The 13,356-nt window shown below is 35.4% G+C and overlaps 1 protein-coding gene across 1 annotated transcript; it reads right to left on the reverse strand.

The window, feature by feature from the left end:
* Positions 1 to 5,231: 5,231 nt before the first annotated feature.
* On the reverse strand, positions 5,232 to 9,150 carry LOC127845253 (toll-like receptor 4). Its single transcript, XM_052376073.1, has one exon. It carries the CDS (start codon positions 9,058 to 9,060, stop codon positions 6,448 to 6,450), a length of 2,613 nt encoding a protein of 870 aa, XP_052232033.1. The 5' UTR covers positions 9,061 to 9,150; the 3' UTR covers positions 5,232 to 6,447.
* Positions 9,151 to 13,356: the final 4,206 nt, after the last annotated feature.

Genomic DNA, 13,356 nt, shown 5'->3' on the forward strand with positions numbered 1-13,356 from the left:
TCTGTTAGCCTTGTCTTATGAATGATGATATTATTTGAAGGTCCGTGGGCCTATCTCTAAACACCGATCATGCAAAAAAAAACAACAAATGTATCCTTTGTTCTAATAATTATCGCACCAAAATAGCTGTTTATACTGAATATGATATTCTCTCAATACAATTATCTCACCAAGTGTTTGTCATTGAACTGTGTTAATAAACATTAGAAACTGCCCATGACTTGGGTCAATGTGTAGTGTAAAGTTTCGCTCATGGAGGATAAACGAAGAACGGAGTATATAGTTTTTGAACCAGTTCGGACATTCCGTTAGCTTTAATAAGTTGATGCATATCGTCAACAATCTTAAGCTACAACCTTATCAAATCAACCTAAGCGAGTATCCTGGGACCGGTACGTAAAATCACATTTGTTTGGAGCGACCAATGATGATTTTACTTTGTCATGTGAGTGTGCCTTATGTTTTTCATTTGCACAATACCGCCTATCAAATTTTCAATTTTCATTTATTGAAATCGTGCAGCAACGTTTCATAGTTAGAATGTTTTTTTTTTTCATTTCAAATCTACTTTTACACCCACTCATTCAACATTGACGAATGCAAAAGTCATTATTTTAAGTGCATTTGTCCATAAGTATTTACCCCTATTAACATTTAGCATCACGAAGTTATAAACCTGAACCAGGCCAGCGCAAATTCTAGACGAGCGACAACTCTGTAAGCACAACGATTCACTTCGATTATCCCCCGTAGTCCGTACTTCGGCGGCACCAATTTATTTGTTCATGCGGTGTTAACAACATGGTTTAGTACGTATTAAAATATGTTAAATTAACCACGCGATTCTTTATACGGCTTTAAAATAAAATATGTTAATACAATATAATTTAATATATGTTCAATTAAAAAATGAATAAAATATAGGCTTATAATATGTACTGATTCATGAACGTTGAGAAAAATAAATATCAAGTTTATGGTGGCATAGAACTGCTTTATTGTCACCGACTACTTAGAAGAAAAGTTCGAAAAAGTACTGCTTGTTACGAATATAATACTGTATAATAATAGATATTGTTATAACTTGTTTAATAGTGCCAAACGGTTATAAACGTTAAATTTATTGTGACTGCTATGTTATCAAATATCTTACTTAATAGGTTTTGTCCGAAATCTTTCGTTATACCGTACATAAATAACGTTTGTTTTCGTTTTGTTTGTTTTTGTTGAATACCTTGTCACGTAAATCAATATAGACTAAGAGCCGTCGTAACTTACATGTACGTTGGGTATTTCGATGTATCTCACTTAGGTGTACTTCATCTCTATTATTATTTTACTCTGAAAAATATAACACGTTAATTTCCTTATAACTCGGTAAGTTTTATTGAAACTAAAATGTTGGTTTCATTTTTTGGGTACTTTCTTTCCAGTATTTCGTTAAGCAGATATACCTGAGACAGAAATGCGCCGTGAATGATGTACCTTGGAAGATCTCTGGACTACAATTCAAAGGAGTGTGACAAGATTCGTGATACGTCCAAATAGCAATGGTGGGAATTAGTCTTGAAATTCTGTATTGCCACGTTGCCCTAACCTTTGATTCAAAAAGGGCATTTGTCAGTTAATAGAGTAACTATTAGCACGTAATACATGTAAACCTGCTGAAGTTTAAAAAAAGCTTGAGCATGTTAACACTAACCGCCGTGATACGAGTGTAATAGTTTTAACCCTCCCAATATATCACTGCTAGTAGTGCTTGCTTATTGTGATGTACAGTGAAACGTGTGAATCATATCGTATATGAGCCCAAAGGACTATTTAAGCTGAATTCAGCAGTTTAATTTGAAAAAAAAGCGCAATAACCATGCAATTATGATATCATTAGTTATCGCTCTTGTACACTGAAAATCTTTGTTATTGATCTATTAAATGTATCACCTATAAAGTTTCATTTTGATTCCTATGATAGATTTCGAGTTATGTCCTTAACATGTAGGCTAAAGGTCAGAGGCTAACATGATTCAATTATAAACCCCTCTTTGTCTGTGCTGACTGATAATGATAACAAGATTTTATGTAATCAACAACCTTTTTTGTGAACCTTACGTGGTTATTATAAAGGAATTGTTTACAGAATTTCGTTCGTGATTTTTAAATTCATAAAATGAATTTATAAACAAAATGTAATATTTGGAATAGTTAAGAATAATTATAATACCAAGAAAACGCAGATAACATATTTGACCTGAGGTTCGATATGGGTCGTCTAATAAACAAAGCAAGCGCGCTAACACTTCCCAACGAAGACTTTTGATTAATATGTAAGTTGAACGCTTTGTTGGTAATACATTATTAACACATTTATTTACATTATTGATTATTTTTCCGATTGTTGATAATCAATAAACGAACCGGTATTACGGTAGGAGATTTGGTGGATGCCTTCACCTCTTTATAGTAAGGAAAAGATCGGGACTAAGTCCACAGTTAAAATAATACACAGACCAGCACGGTGTGTCGGGACATGGGATGCAGATTTATAGGGCAAATTTTGACACATGTTTATTGTTCAGCTTAATTTCGATTGGTTATGGAAGTAATGAGTACCTATTACACTTTCAAAATACATTACTTACGTAATGAATAATTACTAATCTTTATTTTACGCTTCCCAGTGGTTTATAGAGAAATATCAGTGAATAAAAATTATTTCACTGTTTCAAAGAGTGAGAAATAACAGTGAAAATTATCGATAATTTTCACTGTTTTACTGCGAAATAACGTCATTTTTTCGAAGAAATGACGTCATTATTACAGCGAAATTCTACAGTTAAACTCTTTTACAATGTAAATAAACGTTGAGAACAAGCATAAAATAGGAAGAAAAAAGAAAACAATATTCCAACAAATAACCGCTATGAAACAATGTTATTTGTGAATAAGTTCTAGTTCTAGTTTCAGACCCAGTTCTGTCATTTTGTCAACTTTAATACCTAGATGCCTATTGTGACAAATCAAGCCGACCAATCACAACCACTTTCTTATTTTGGCCCAATCACAAAACAACGGTAGTCTTTCAGGATCAGTTGTATGGGTAATTTGTTATTTTTATGCGCTTAATGTGTCTAATTTACTCCATACCACCAATCCTACTGCATATTTTCAGGCATTAAATACATTAGTTCGACATGCCCTAGTCTGAAGCAGTGACCGAAATAACTTTTGCAAAACATATTAGTGCCAGGCCAACTAAACGAATTTCAAGTTCCGCAAGTCCGCAAATTGACGAACATCTCATCAAATTGTAGTACCTGTATGTGTCTTTTCTCTTTCAAGAAATATATTTGATCTTGTAAAGTTTGCCTTATTACGTCTTAAAATACCAATATAATATGATCCAATATCGATTTTAAGGAAGTTTATAAAATACATTCTGGTGTGAATACATGAACAATACAACTGCCTGTTCTAAAGATTCAACTTATTTGTAAGGTCTATTCAGCGCAGAGAAATGTGACTTTTATAAAGTTTAATTGAAACACATATTAAAGCATGGTGAATAGAAAATCATCCGCGTTTTGAAAAGTGTTGTCGCAAAAAGCTTTATGCTCTTGGTTTAGATATAATATGCTGTATAATTGTTTGATTCCTTGACGAAAGCAATATGAAGTCGAACGACCACTTATTGACAGCCGATAAGAAAACAACATTAAAACATTTCGAAGAAGTTTTATTTTACAGACTTTGTCAGAAGCTCGAAAACTTAAACAGTTAACTGCATTTCTAGCAGCATACATTCTGATTTTTCTGTATACACAAATCAACTTGCGAGTTGCGACCCGATAAATAAACACGCAGAAAAAGACGTTATATTAATTTTATTAATTAACTTTTGTCGAGATGAATTCGGACATTGTTTTCATTTTACAATATTTAAAATGGATACGTTTCACGGAATACTCATCAAAAATGACCCTTTTAATGTAGGTAAACCGCCCATTATATGCTACCTTTAAATAAATAACATTCTTAAATAATTAAGATGGTGATTTTAAAAGATCAATCTTTACTACAAATGTTCCGCTGAAAGGATATCAAATATTTCCGGGATGGTAATTATATCAGTTACGCCTGTAAAAATTGTCTTGTGAATTAGTATATTATTAAAAGGTGTCTAGACCTGTGTCTGAACACCAACATTTCAAAGACTTATTGATAACTTGTTGGACGAATTCCCGCCAAAAATAGCTATATATACTCAATATAATGTCCTCTCAATACAATCATCTGACCCAGTGTTTGTCCTTTAACTTTGTTAATGAATGTTAAAAACTACCCACGACTTGTGTCAATATGAAGTTTCAATTGTCGCTCATGTAGATGATAAACGAAGGACTGAGTAGGCTTTATAGCTGTTAAACCAGTTTGGACATTCTGTAAGCTTTAATAACTGGACGCCTACTTGTAAACAACCTTAGGTAACAATTTTAGCAGATCAACCATAGCGAGTATCCTCGGTCTATTATCTAAAATCACAGTAGTTTTTAAAGGGGCCTTTTCACAGATTTTGGCATGTATTGAAGTTTGCCATTAAATGCTTTATATTGATAAATGTAAAAATTTGATCTTAAAAGCTCCAGTAAAAAAAAACAAATATTAAATTAAAAAAAGAAAAAAGTAACTCTAAACTGGACTCGAATCACTGGCCCCTGCAGTAAAAGTCTATTCCTTAGAACACTCGGTCATCCGTGCTCATACAATCAGCGATGTATTTTATACTTTGTATAAACAATCCTCGTAACATCACAAAATATAACGACAACAACAGAACTCCCAAAATTATTCAGTCGTTTCGCGTTGCAACACTTTATAATTTTCAGGTTTTTAAATTGTCAAAAGATGCATACATAAAGGATCTAGATCGAGTTGTCATATCATACCTTATTTTATGAAACGAGTTAAGGAATGTTTTTAGTAAGCGAGCCTTTGGCGTGCTTACTAACGAATTTCCTGGACGAGTTTAATAAAATATAGTATTATATGACAACGAGTGTCAGATCTTTTTTTATCACATGCTTTTAAATCAGCAAATTAAATAAATATGTACGCAAACATTATGATAAATCCCGAATGTTGTTTACATTCCATGACGTCATATATAGTTGCAACGTCATTTCAGCAAAATAACAAAATGCGATTGGTCAATAAACGAAAACTAAGCCAATGAAAACGCTTAAAAAGTATATTACACATTTGTAAGATAAAAATATACGTAATGGTTATATTACATGGGAAACAGGGTATGGCATGTGATAAAATGATATGTTAGTGCATGCTAAATGTTCAGTATTACTTTTTCCTCACAAATATCATAACTACAACGAACATTAGCGAATCTGATTTAAAAAAAATAATTTTGTCAATATACCACAACGTCAAAGGCCCCTTTAAGGATCAAAACTGTTTTTACTTTGTCATTTGTTTAGCGGTTCATGCTTGTTATTTGCACTCTTCCACCAATATAATTACCCATTGTTATACATTGAAATCATTCGGGCGACATTTCATAGTCAGAGGCAAAGGCCGCTCAGTGTAACAAATTTCAAAAACAATATTTGTAACAGACTTATTCAGAATAATTACAATACAAATGACATCGAATGCGGGGAAAATGGATCCAGCGGACACGATAAAACAAAACATAGTTTATGTCATTATAAAAATGGTAAGTAACGGTTAATCCGACTAAAATGTCATCAGTTTGTTTTGGCCTTAGCGATTAGATATTGAACGTTCTTTGTAATTTACAAACATACAATTAGCACTTTACTTATTAAAGTGCTGACGTAAGGAGTTGCAAAAATCTATTTTTTTAACCTTTGTACACATACACATGTCGTTATTGCGAATACTAATAAAATATATATTCGAAAATATGTTATTTACGTGTAATGCATTTGTAATTTGGAATAATAACGTAATCTGTACGCAAGTATTATTCATAAATACGCAAGAAGTGGTCATTTATATGAATCTAATATTCACTTTAATTCCCTTCAAATATGAAACCCACGTCTATAATTGAAATGATCTGATTGACATGAAAAAGAGATATATAATGATTTGATAGTACCGACAAAATATCTTGAAAAATGCATCGTTCCTATTGTGTGTGCATAGCTCCAATACACATTTAAAGCACAAATTACATATTACATCTATAAGCGATACACACTATCAATAACAAAGTTATATACATATATTTTCAATGCTTCAGCCAATACAAAACATATCAAAAGGATTCAAATTAATGTCTACAGAAACATGCACGAACACAAGTGACTATCGGCACAAATCAAACCTGTCTAGATGTGAACATATGACTTAAACGGTTAAAGACCATGACCCAATTATTTTTAGGAACATGTACACAAAAAATAAGTTTTACACAGAGCTTATAACATTATGAAGTTTGTCCCAAAAAAGTGCATTGCCCTCGTTGTCCGTTGAGTATTCGATGTAATTATTGTCCTGTATCCACCGTACCATTTCCAACGGCATAGCGCTATGGGGCACTTGTTCTATCATAACTATAACAAGTGAAACGCTATCTCCTCGAGAATAAATGCTCTCCATTCGCGCCATGTTGAACTCGTACATGCACCACTTGCTCTTCAAAAAAGAATTCGACAAGATAACAACAGTTTTTCTGCTGCTATCGATAGCCTGTATGATGTTGTCTGAGATGGCGTTACCAGCAAGAAAGTCGCGCTGGTGAAGACAAAGTGACACGTGTTCTGTCTCCACTCGTGGTAGGAACTCGTCTCGAATGAAACGTATTTTGTCTTCAGAGTATGAGATAAATGCATCATATTTATAGTTCTCAATGACAGTATAATCCGGCAGCCTTCTGTAACCAAAATATCTCTTCTTTGACATGTACATGAAGTAACGTAGTTTCCATCGATTTTTATATATAACTCCTCCAGTAACTAGTGAAATGAATGTAGCCAAGACTATACAACATATTACAATGACAGCCGTGTATGATTTACACCTGGCGGCAAGGTTTCCAACGTCGTCGCAAAACTCTTGAGCATTCAATACATTTTTGCCAGATATGAAGAATTTGTAATTGTCAAATCCAAACATGTTATTCTTATGTTTCAACAACCAGTGTAGAAATTCCTCATTATCGCAGTCATATGATAATGAATTATCTTGTAAGTCCACCAAAAACGTAGAATTATTTTTTTCATTGGATTCAAGCTGGTGCTGTATGTCAGTAGAAAGCGTATGTATCGAGTTAACAGACAAATTTAATGCCAATAAATTACATAACGTGTTTATTCTTATTTCGAAACGTTCTATATTGTTGTTGCTTACGTCTAAATGAACTAAACTTACCAGCATTTCAAAGGTCGAATTAAACAATACTGTTATCCCATTGGACGAAAGATCCAAATACTGGAGGGATGGCAGCATATTAAATATATTTGATCGGTATTGATCCGCCATTTGAGAACCTAATTCATTATGAGAGAGTTCTAAAACTTTCAATGATGTGTAATTTAAAGTATTTTGACCGATTGTTTTGATAGAACAACGTGACATCTTCATGATTTCCAATCTAGGGAGAGGACCATAATATCCAGTAAACGATTTAAAAATATTTCCCGAAATATCCATCAACTGGATTGAATTATCAAACGGTTTGAAATCAAATTCTATGTCTAAATCATAAATAAAATTGCCGTCGTTGAAAATAATTTGTTGCATACTAACGGGGATCTGGGAATCAATATATATCGTGTAAACATCAGGTTCATAGTAGCGACATTCTTGAGCGGAAGACTTTGCCCTTTCTTTCAAAAACGAGACATTGCAATAAGGACACGAGTTGTCACCTGTGTCTGCTGTGTGCCTTGCAAAATCCTTTAAGTGCTCTGCAGTATATATTATGGGATTGAATGCATAGTTTAAAAATGAACCAACCGCTGTCTGAAGGTTACTCGCGCAACCGAGTTGAAGTAAATATGGTCCAAACGTGAATTTGTTCATATCCATACGTATAGTTTTCAATGATGTAGGGATAAGTATAAGCGCATTTGTTTCAATTATCTCAATTCTATTTCCCGATATGTCTAAATCTTCAACTGTTGTGTTCCAGAAGTAGCACAGATCCGACACAGTAACTTTGGTGCCTATTCCAAATGTGTTATAAACGAAGGATATGTTCAAGAAGCCGATCCTCGAAAACTGCAAGCCATACGTTATGTTCGCGAATGATTTTATCCCCAGCTGTCGGTTGTAAGAAAGGTCTAGAACCTGAAGGCCGTGAAGATGTTCGAATGCTCCTGCTGTGATGCTAATGATTCCACACGCTGATATGTTTAGAACTTTCAGCGATCTCAAATGCGAGAACGTGTTGTTGTCTATTCGGGAGAGGTTACAGTAGGATTGGAAGTTCAATCCCGAAAAAGACAAGTGTGTTATTTTTGAAAAGTTGAACAAAACATTTGGGTAGCCATCAATTGTGAGACAACTTAAGTTTTTCTGATCGTCAAAGTCAGGCAATGAAACATTAAGTAAAAGTATGTTTTGACATCCATGAAGCTTGAGCGTCTTCAAAGTGTTCGGTAGAACAGATGCATTCCAGTTTCCGCTGTACACCGGTAACAAATTCTGGGATATATCTAATGTGACTAATTGGTGGAAATCTTGAAATGTGTTTTCTTCAATGATAGATATTTGGTTAAAATTTAAGTATAATTCGGTTAGATTTTCACATCCTTTAAGATCCAAAGCTTTCAAGTTTCCTAAGTTGTTTCTGCCAGCCCTTAGAACCACGGATGCATATCCCTTGCTGGAAATGTCAGAGCATATCTCCGAAAGCCTCATGTCACCCCTGCCCTCACAGTTCATTGCCATTCCGGTGTAAGTGTTGTTTTCACACGTGCATGCGTGTCTCGGTCCACATAGGTACATGTTTTCTTTACAGTCAATTCTGTATAATGTAATAACACAAACAAGTACTATAAGTATTTCAAAACTCATTTTTACATATCCTTCTAAAATCTCACGAAAATAATCCTTTTAAAGGGAACTGTTCACGTTAAAAGATATTCGCCGCTGAATTGCAGTTGAACTATGTGAAGCCAACTTAACAATGGGCTGAATTTATGTTTACACTATGAAGTTTACACTCGAAATTTGAGAGGTCATTTCGTAAACAGGGAAAATATATCGCCTTTATAAAAACATGTATCGTTTAATCGCGTCGGGCAGGTATATATAACAGTCGAGGCGGTTGAAAAGTATCTTTTAAAAGGACAAAGCGTTATTCCGCTTTTATCTATTGATGCAGTACATATCATTATCTTAAATGGTGTTGTACTGCAGTATGCAGTGGCTGGAAGCAGTACAGCGAAAAAAAATATGTACATTAATCATATTTACGATCTTTGCCACGACTTGATTTCTTTGTTTGACAGTTTAATACCATAGAAGGACAATATTTCTTGGTACAAAACTTTAAAGCCTTACCCGTGATCGTTTTAATAGGTTCCGATATCTACGACACAGGTAAACTATAATTCCGTGTCTATTATTCGGTGTTCGCGTCACTTTTTTTGGCTTTCATGTTTTAATGTTCTGTATGCATCGGTACATTTGACTAAGATCAGTTTGGATGCGCGTTTGGTTTGTGATTAATTCTGGGATAAGTGTGAGGGTCGGCTAGCTCTCAATCCGGTTTAAATCCGAATGCTTTGATTTGACCGTACCAATGCGGTGATCCCTGACGTGATCAGGATATGCTTATAGTTTGTGTTTTGTTATAAAAGAATGGGATAAGTACAAGAATATATCTTCTGATTTTTTTAGATTCGTATACATTGAAAAAAAACAATATCAAACTCAATAGAGTCCATCGAATAGCAAAGGGGAAACCCGGGGAAGCTAGACCGATCATAGAGAAATTTCAACATTATATAAACCGGCAGCCCGTACGCAAAACCTCAATTAAAAGAAAAATAAATGAATTAAGGGTACTAATTCAAGTGTTGGAATACAGCAAACGATTACTACTACCGAGAAGCGACGAAACCAACGACACATTGTTGACAAGGAACGGGCAAACACACCAAATGGGCCGGATCTAAGCCTATGGTCACATAACAAATCGGCAGCTATCGGGATTCAATATAAGAACACTTGGAACTTCAAAATAACATCGTGGAATGTTAAGGGTCTTGAGCGAAAGATAAAATGATATTTATTCGCTTGAACAGGTTAATCAATATGGCATTATTTTTTTATTTGAAACATGAACCAATAAAAATGAAAAATTCGAATGTTCAAATCTTTGAATGCACAAACGTAAATGGCAAACGGGTGGATGTAATTCAGTTTATTATAAAACTTCTTTCAAAGATAAAGTATTTGTTGTAAAAGTAAATGATTTGGCCTTTAATTGCTAAATTTTTACAGTTCAATTGGCGAATTTTGACAATGATGTTATTCTCTATATATTATTGTCATGTTCAGTGTTGAATAGCTGTAAATATAACATATCAAAACAGATTATTTGCCATACAAAGAACTAGGATATTTCCGTACTTACTTGCTCCACATTAATTACGATGATTCAAGCATAAATCAGTTATATTCTCGCATTTGAAAGAATATGCCATGTCATGTGGATTATAAAAAAAAATCTATATGAAAATGATGCAATCAGGGAAGATTGTCATGTTAAAATTGCACAATTTGAAATATAAGAGCTTTAACGAATACTGATGATGGCTATTTATGGAGCTCAGGTGTTCAGTAACCCGGAAGACGCCATGTATATAATTAAACATGTAAAAACCACCCTCAAAATCCACAATTAAAATATTCTAACAGGCTACTATTCAGCGAATAGGAATGTGAAAGTCGCATTTCAGGGTATTTACCGCCTAAAGGGATAGTTCTAGTTTGTTGTTTGGAAAAAATGGATTGAAATACAATATTTCGTTAATCTTCTTGCAAAATGAACCAAGTCTTAGGATTTATATATTTAGGGTAAATGTGTTCGGTATGCAAAGGACTTACGGAAGACGACAACAAATTGACCAATTAGATGTATGCTAAGACTGAAAGGATTGTAAAAATCAAAGCGCTTTAGGCACTGAAGGCCTGGGGCTGGATTTAGTGTGACGTAAAATGCATTTAGGATGTTTTGTCCGAATTTCTCCCTTTGTCCGAATTTATACGGATTGACCCTAGCGGTTTAGTGCAGAAGCTCGGAGACTGTAAGAAAAGACAATATTTGTGTATATACTACAGTGTACATAGAAGGTCGAGGACTACACGATACTAGTTGTGGGAACGATAACCTTTTGTTCAACTCTACAGATCTGGTAGAGGTCCGTTTACATAGGCGGTGAACATATACAACAACAACAACAACAACATGGCCGAAAAAAAACTGTTATTGTTGGTGTCAAATAAATCACTTTTAATAGCCTAAAATAGCTTTCTATTACACAATTAACAGATCGGGAAAACAATCATACTTTCTTAGTAATGTGTATACAAAAGAAAATCCACGGGATGAATCGTAGAATTTTTTTACGCGGTCACACTATTTCCCAGTGCCGCCCCGGTTGAAGCCGGTCAACAGCCCGGCAGAGTCCCGGTCAACCCGGAATGGCTATGGTTTATCCCGGTAAAGCCCCGGCAGAGCACCGGTTGTCGCCGGTAGTGCCCCGGTTGAGCCCCGCTGAAAGCAAGCATCGTCCCGGCACAGCCCCGGTTGTCGCCTGTAGTGCCCGGGTTGAGCCCCGGTGAAAGCCGGCAGCGTCCCGGCAGAGCCCCGGTATACCGTAACACCGCCGGCACTCAGCGGGGCTATACCGGCATCAGACCCCGGCAGAGCTACGGCAACGCCCCGGTCGTCGCCGGTAATGCCCCGGCGGAGCCCCGGTGAATGCCGGTAGCGTCCCGGCAGAGCGCCGGTTTACTTATGTACCGTAGCTTTACCGGGACTCTACCTGCATTCACCAGGGCTCCACCGGGGCGTTGCCGTAGCTCTGCCAGGGTCTGTATGTTCCCGGTGGAGCTACGATGCCGTTCCGGTTGTTCCCGGTGCCGTCCCGTACAGATTGTGTACGTTGTCTCACGTAGAACTTTCGCGTTCGATTTGCGCGCTCGATCTACGCAGTGAAATGTCATATCCGATAACTTCGTATATTTCCGAGAATGATCATGAATATTTGTTGTTATTTTTGTCATTTTCTTTTTTCTTGAATGTCTCATCAACGCAAAATAAAATAACAATATTTTAAAATATGTTTATGAATACCAAATATAATGTCTTCAAAAAATCGTATCTTTTCGGCCTAGACCGTCAAGTGTGGAACTTATTCTCGCATGAATATGCAAACAATAAAAACTATGTCGTAGCCAATGCTTAGCAATTTTGCTTCAAAAATATTATTTTGTAATTTTCATGAGACGGTCATGTTATATAGTGATGTTCTGTATTTACAAGGCGGATTATTGAGATCTGCGAAGAACTACTTTTATTGCGCATGAATTAAGGGGTAATTCGGAGTTTGGGGATTTTGTTTTTGACAGCCAGCCAATTCGGATAGGCTCATAAATTTTTATCATTACTATGGCCTTGGGGCTACGTCCCAGCCCGAAAACATCATCATAGAGCATTTAAGTATGGGTATCAATAGTAAATTTCCCGCGACAATATCCTAACATCTACGAGCGAACCCGAGATCGGCTTCGGGCAGCGTCGGACGCCCGACGTAGTTCACATGAATAATCATTATTAGCGGAGCTCAAGCGAGAATGTCCTGCAGTTATAGCGATTCAGCAACAATGAAAAGAAAAGAGAGCGTTTTGGGAATTTCATAACTGCGTTTATGGAATTTAAATATATATCTTTAATTTGGAGCGCACTTTCTTGTGCTTTATATTATGTCCGCGCGTTCGCTAGTACATATAATATATTGTAACACACAAAATAAAAACGAGCATTTCATATCTCGTTAAATTGATGTAAACATACCATATCTAGTGTTTAAATATTGGCAATTGCTATGGAACACTGATTTTTTATGTGTTACATTTATTGTACGAAATTTTCGTTGATTTTGAGTGTTTATGGAGTTTTAAGATTCGGCGCTTGGAATCGTCAAACTGTATTAAAATAAAACTTGGCTATGGAAGAACAGCACTTGTGACTCATTTTGGCTACAATTATATTTTCTATACCAGTTATAAATCACATACCAAGGTAAAGGGTTACAGATACACTTAAGAATGTTCAGGTGAATTGATAGTGCACTGTCT

This window comes from Dreissena polymorpha, chromosome 9 (assembly GCF_020536995.1).
Source record: "Dreissena polymorpha isolate Duluth1 chromosome 9, UMN_Dpol_1.0, whole genome shotgun sequence".
NCBI classification, from domain to species: Eukaryota; Metazoa; Mollusca; class Bivalvia; order Myida; family Dreissenidae; genus Dreissena; species Dreissena polymorpha.

Coding starts and splice junctions, on each gene's coding strand:
- LOC127845253 (XM_052376073.1), bottom strand. CDS start 9,060: ATGAGTTTTGAAATACTTATAGTACTTGTTTGTGTTATTACATTATAC.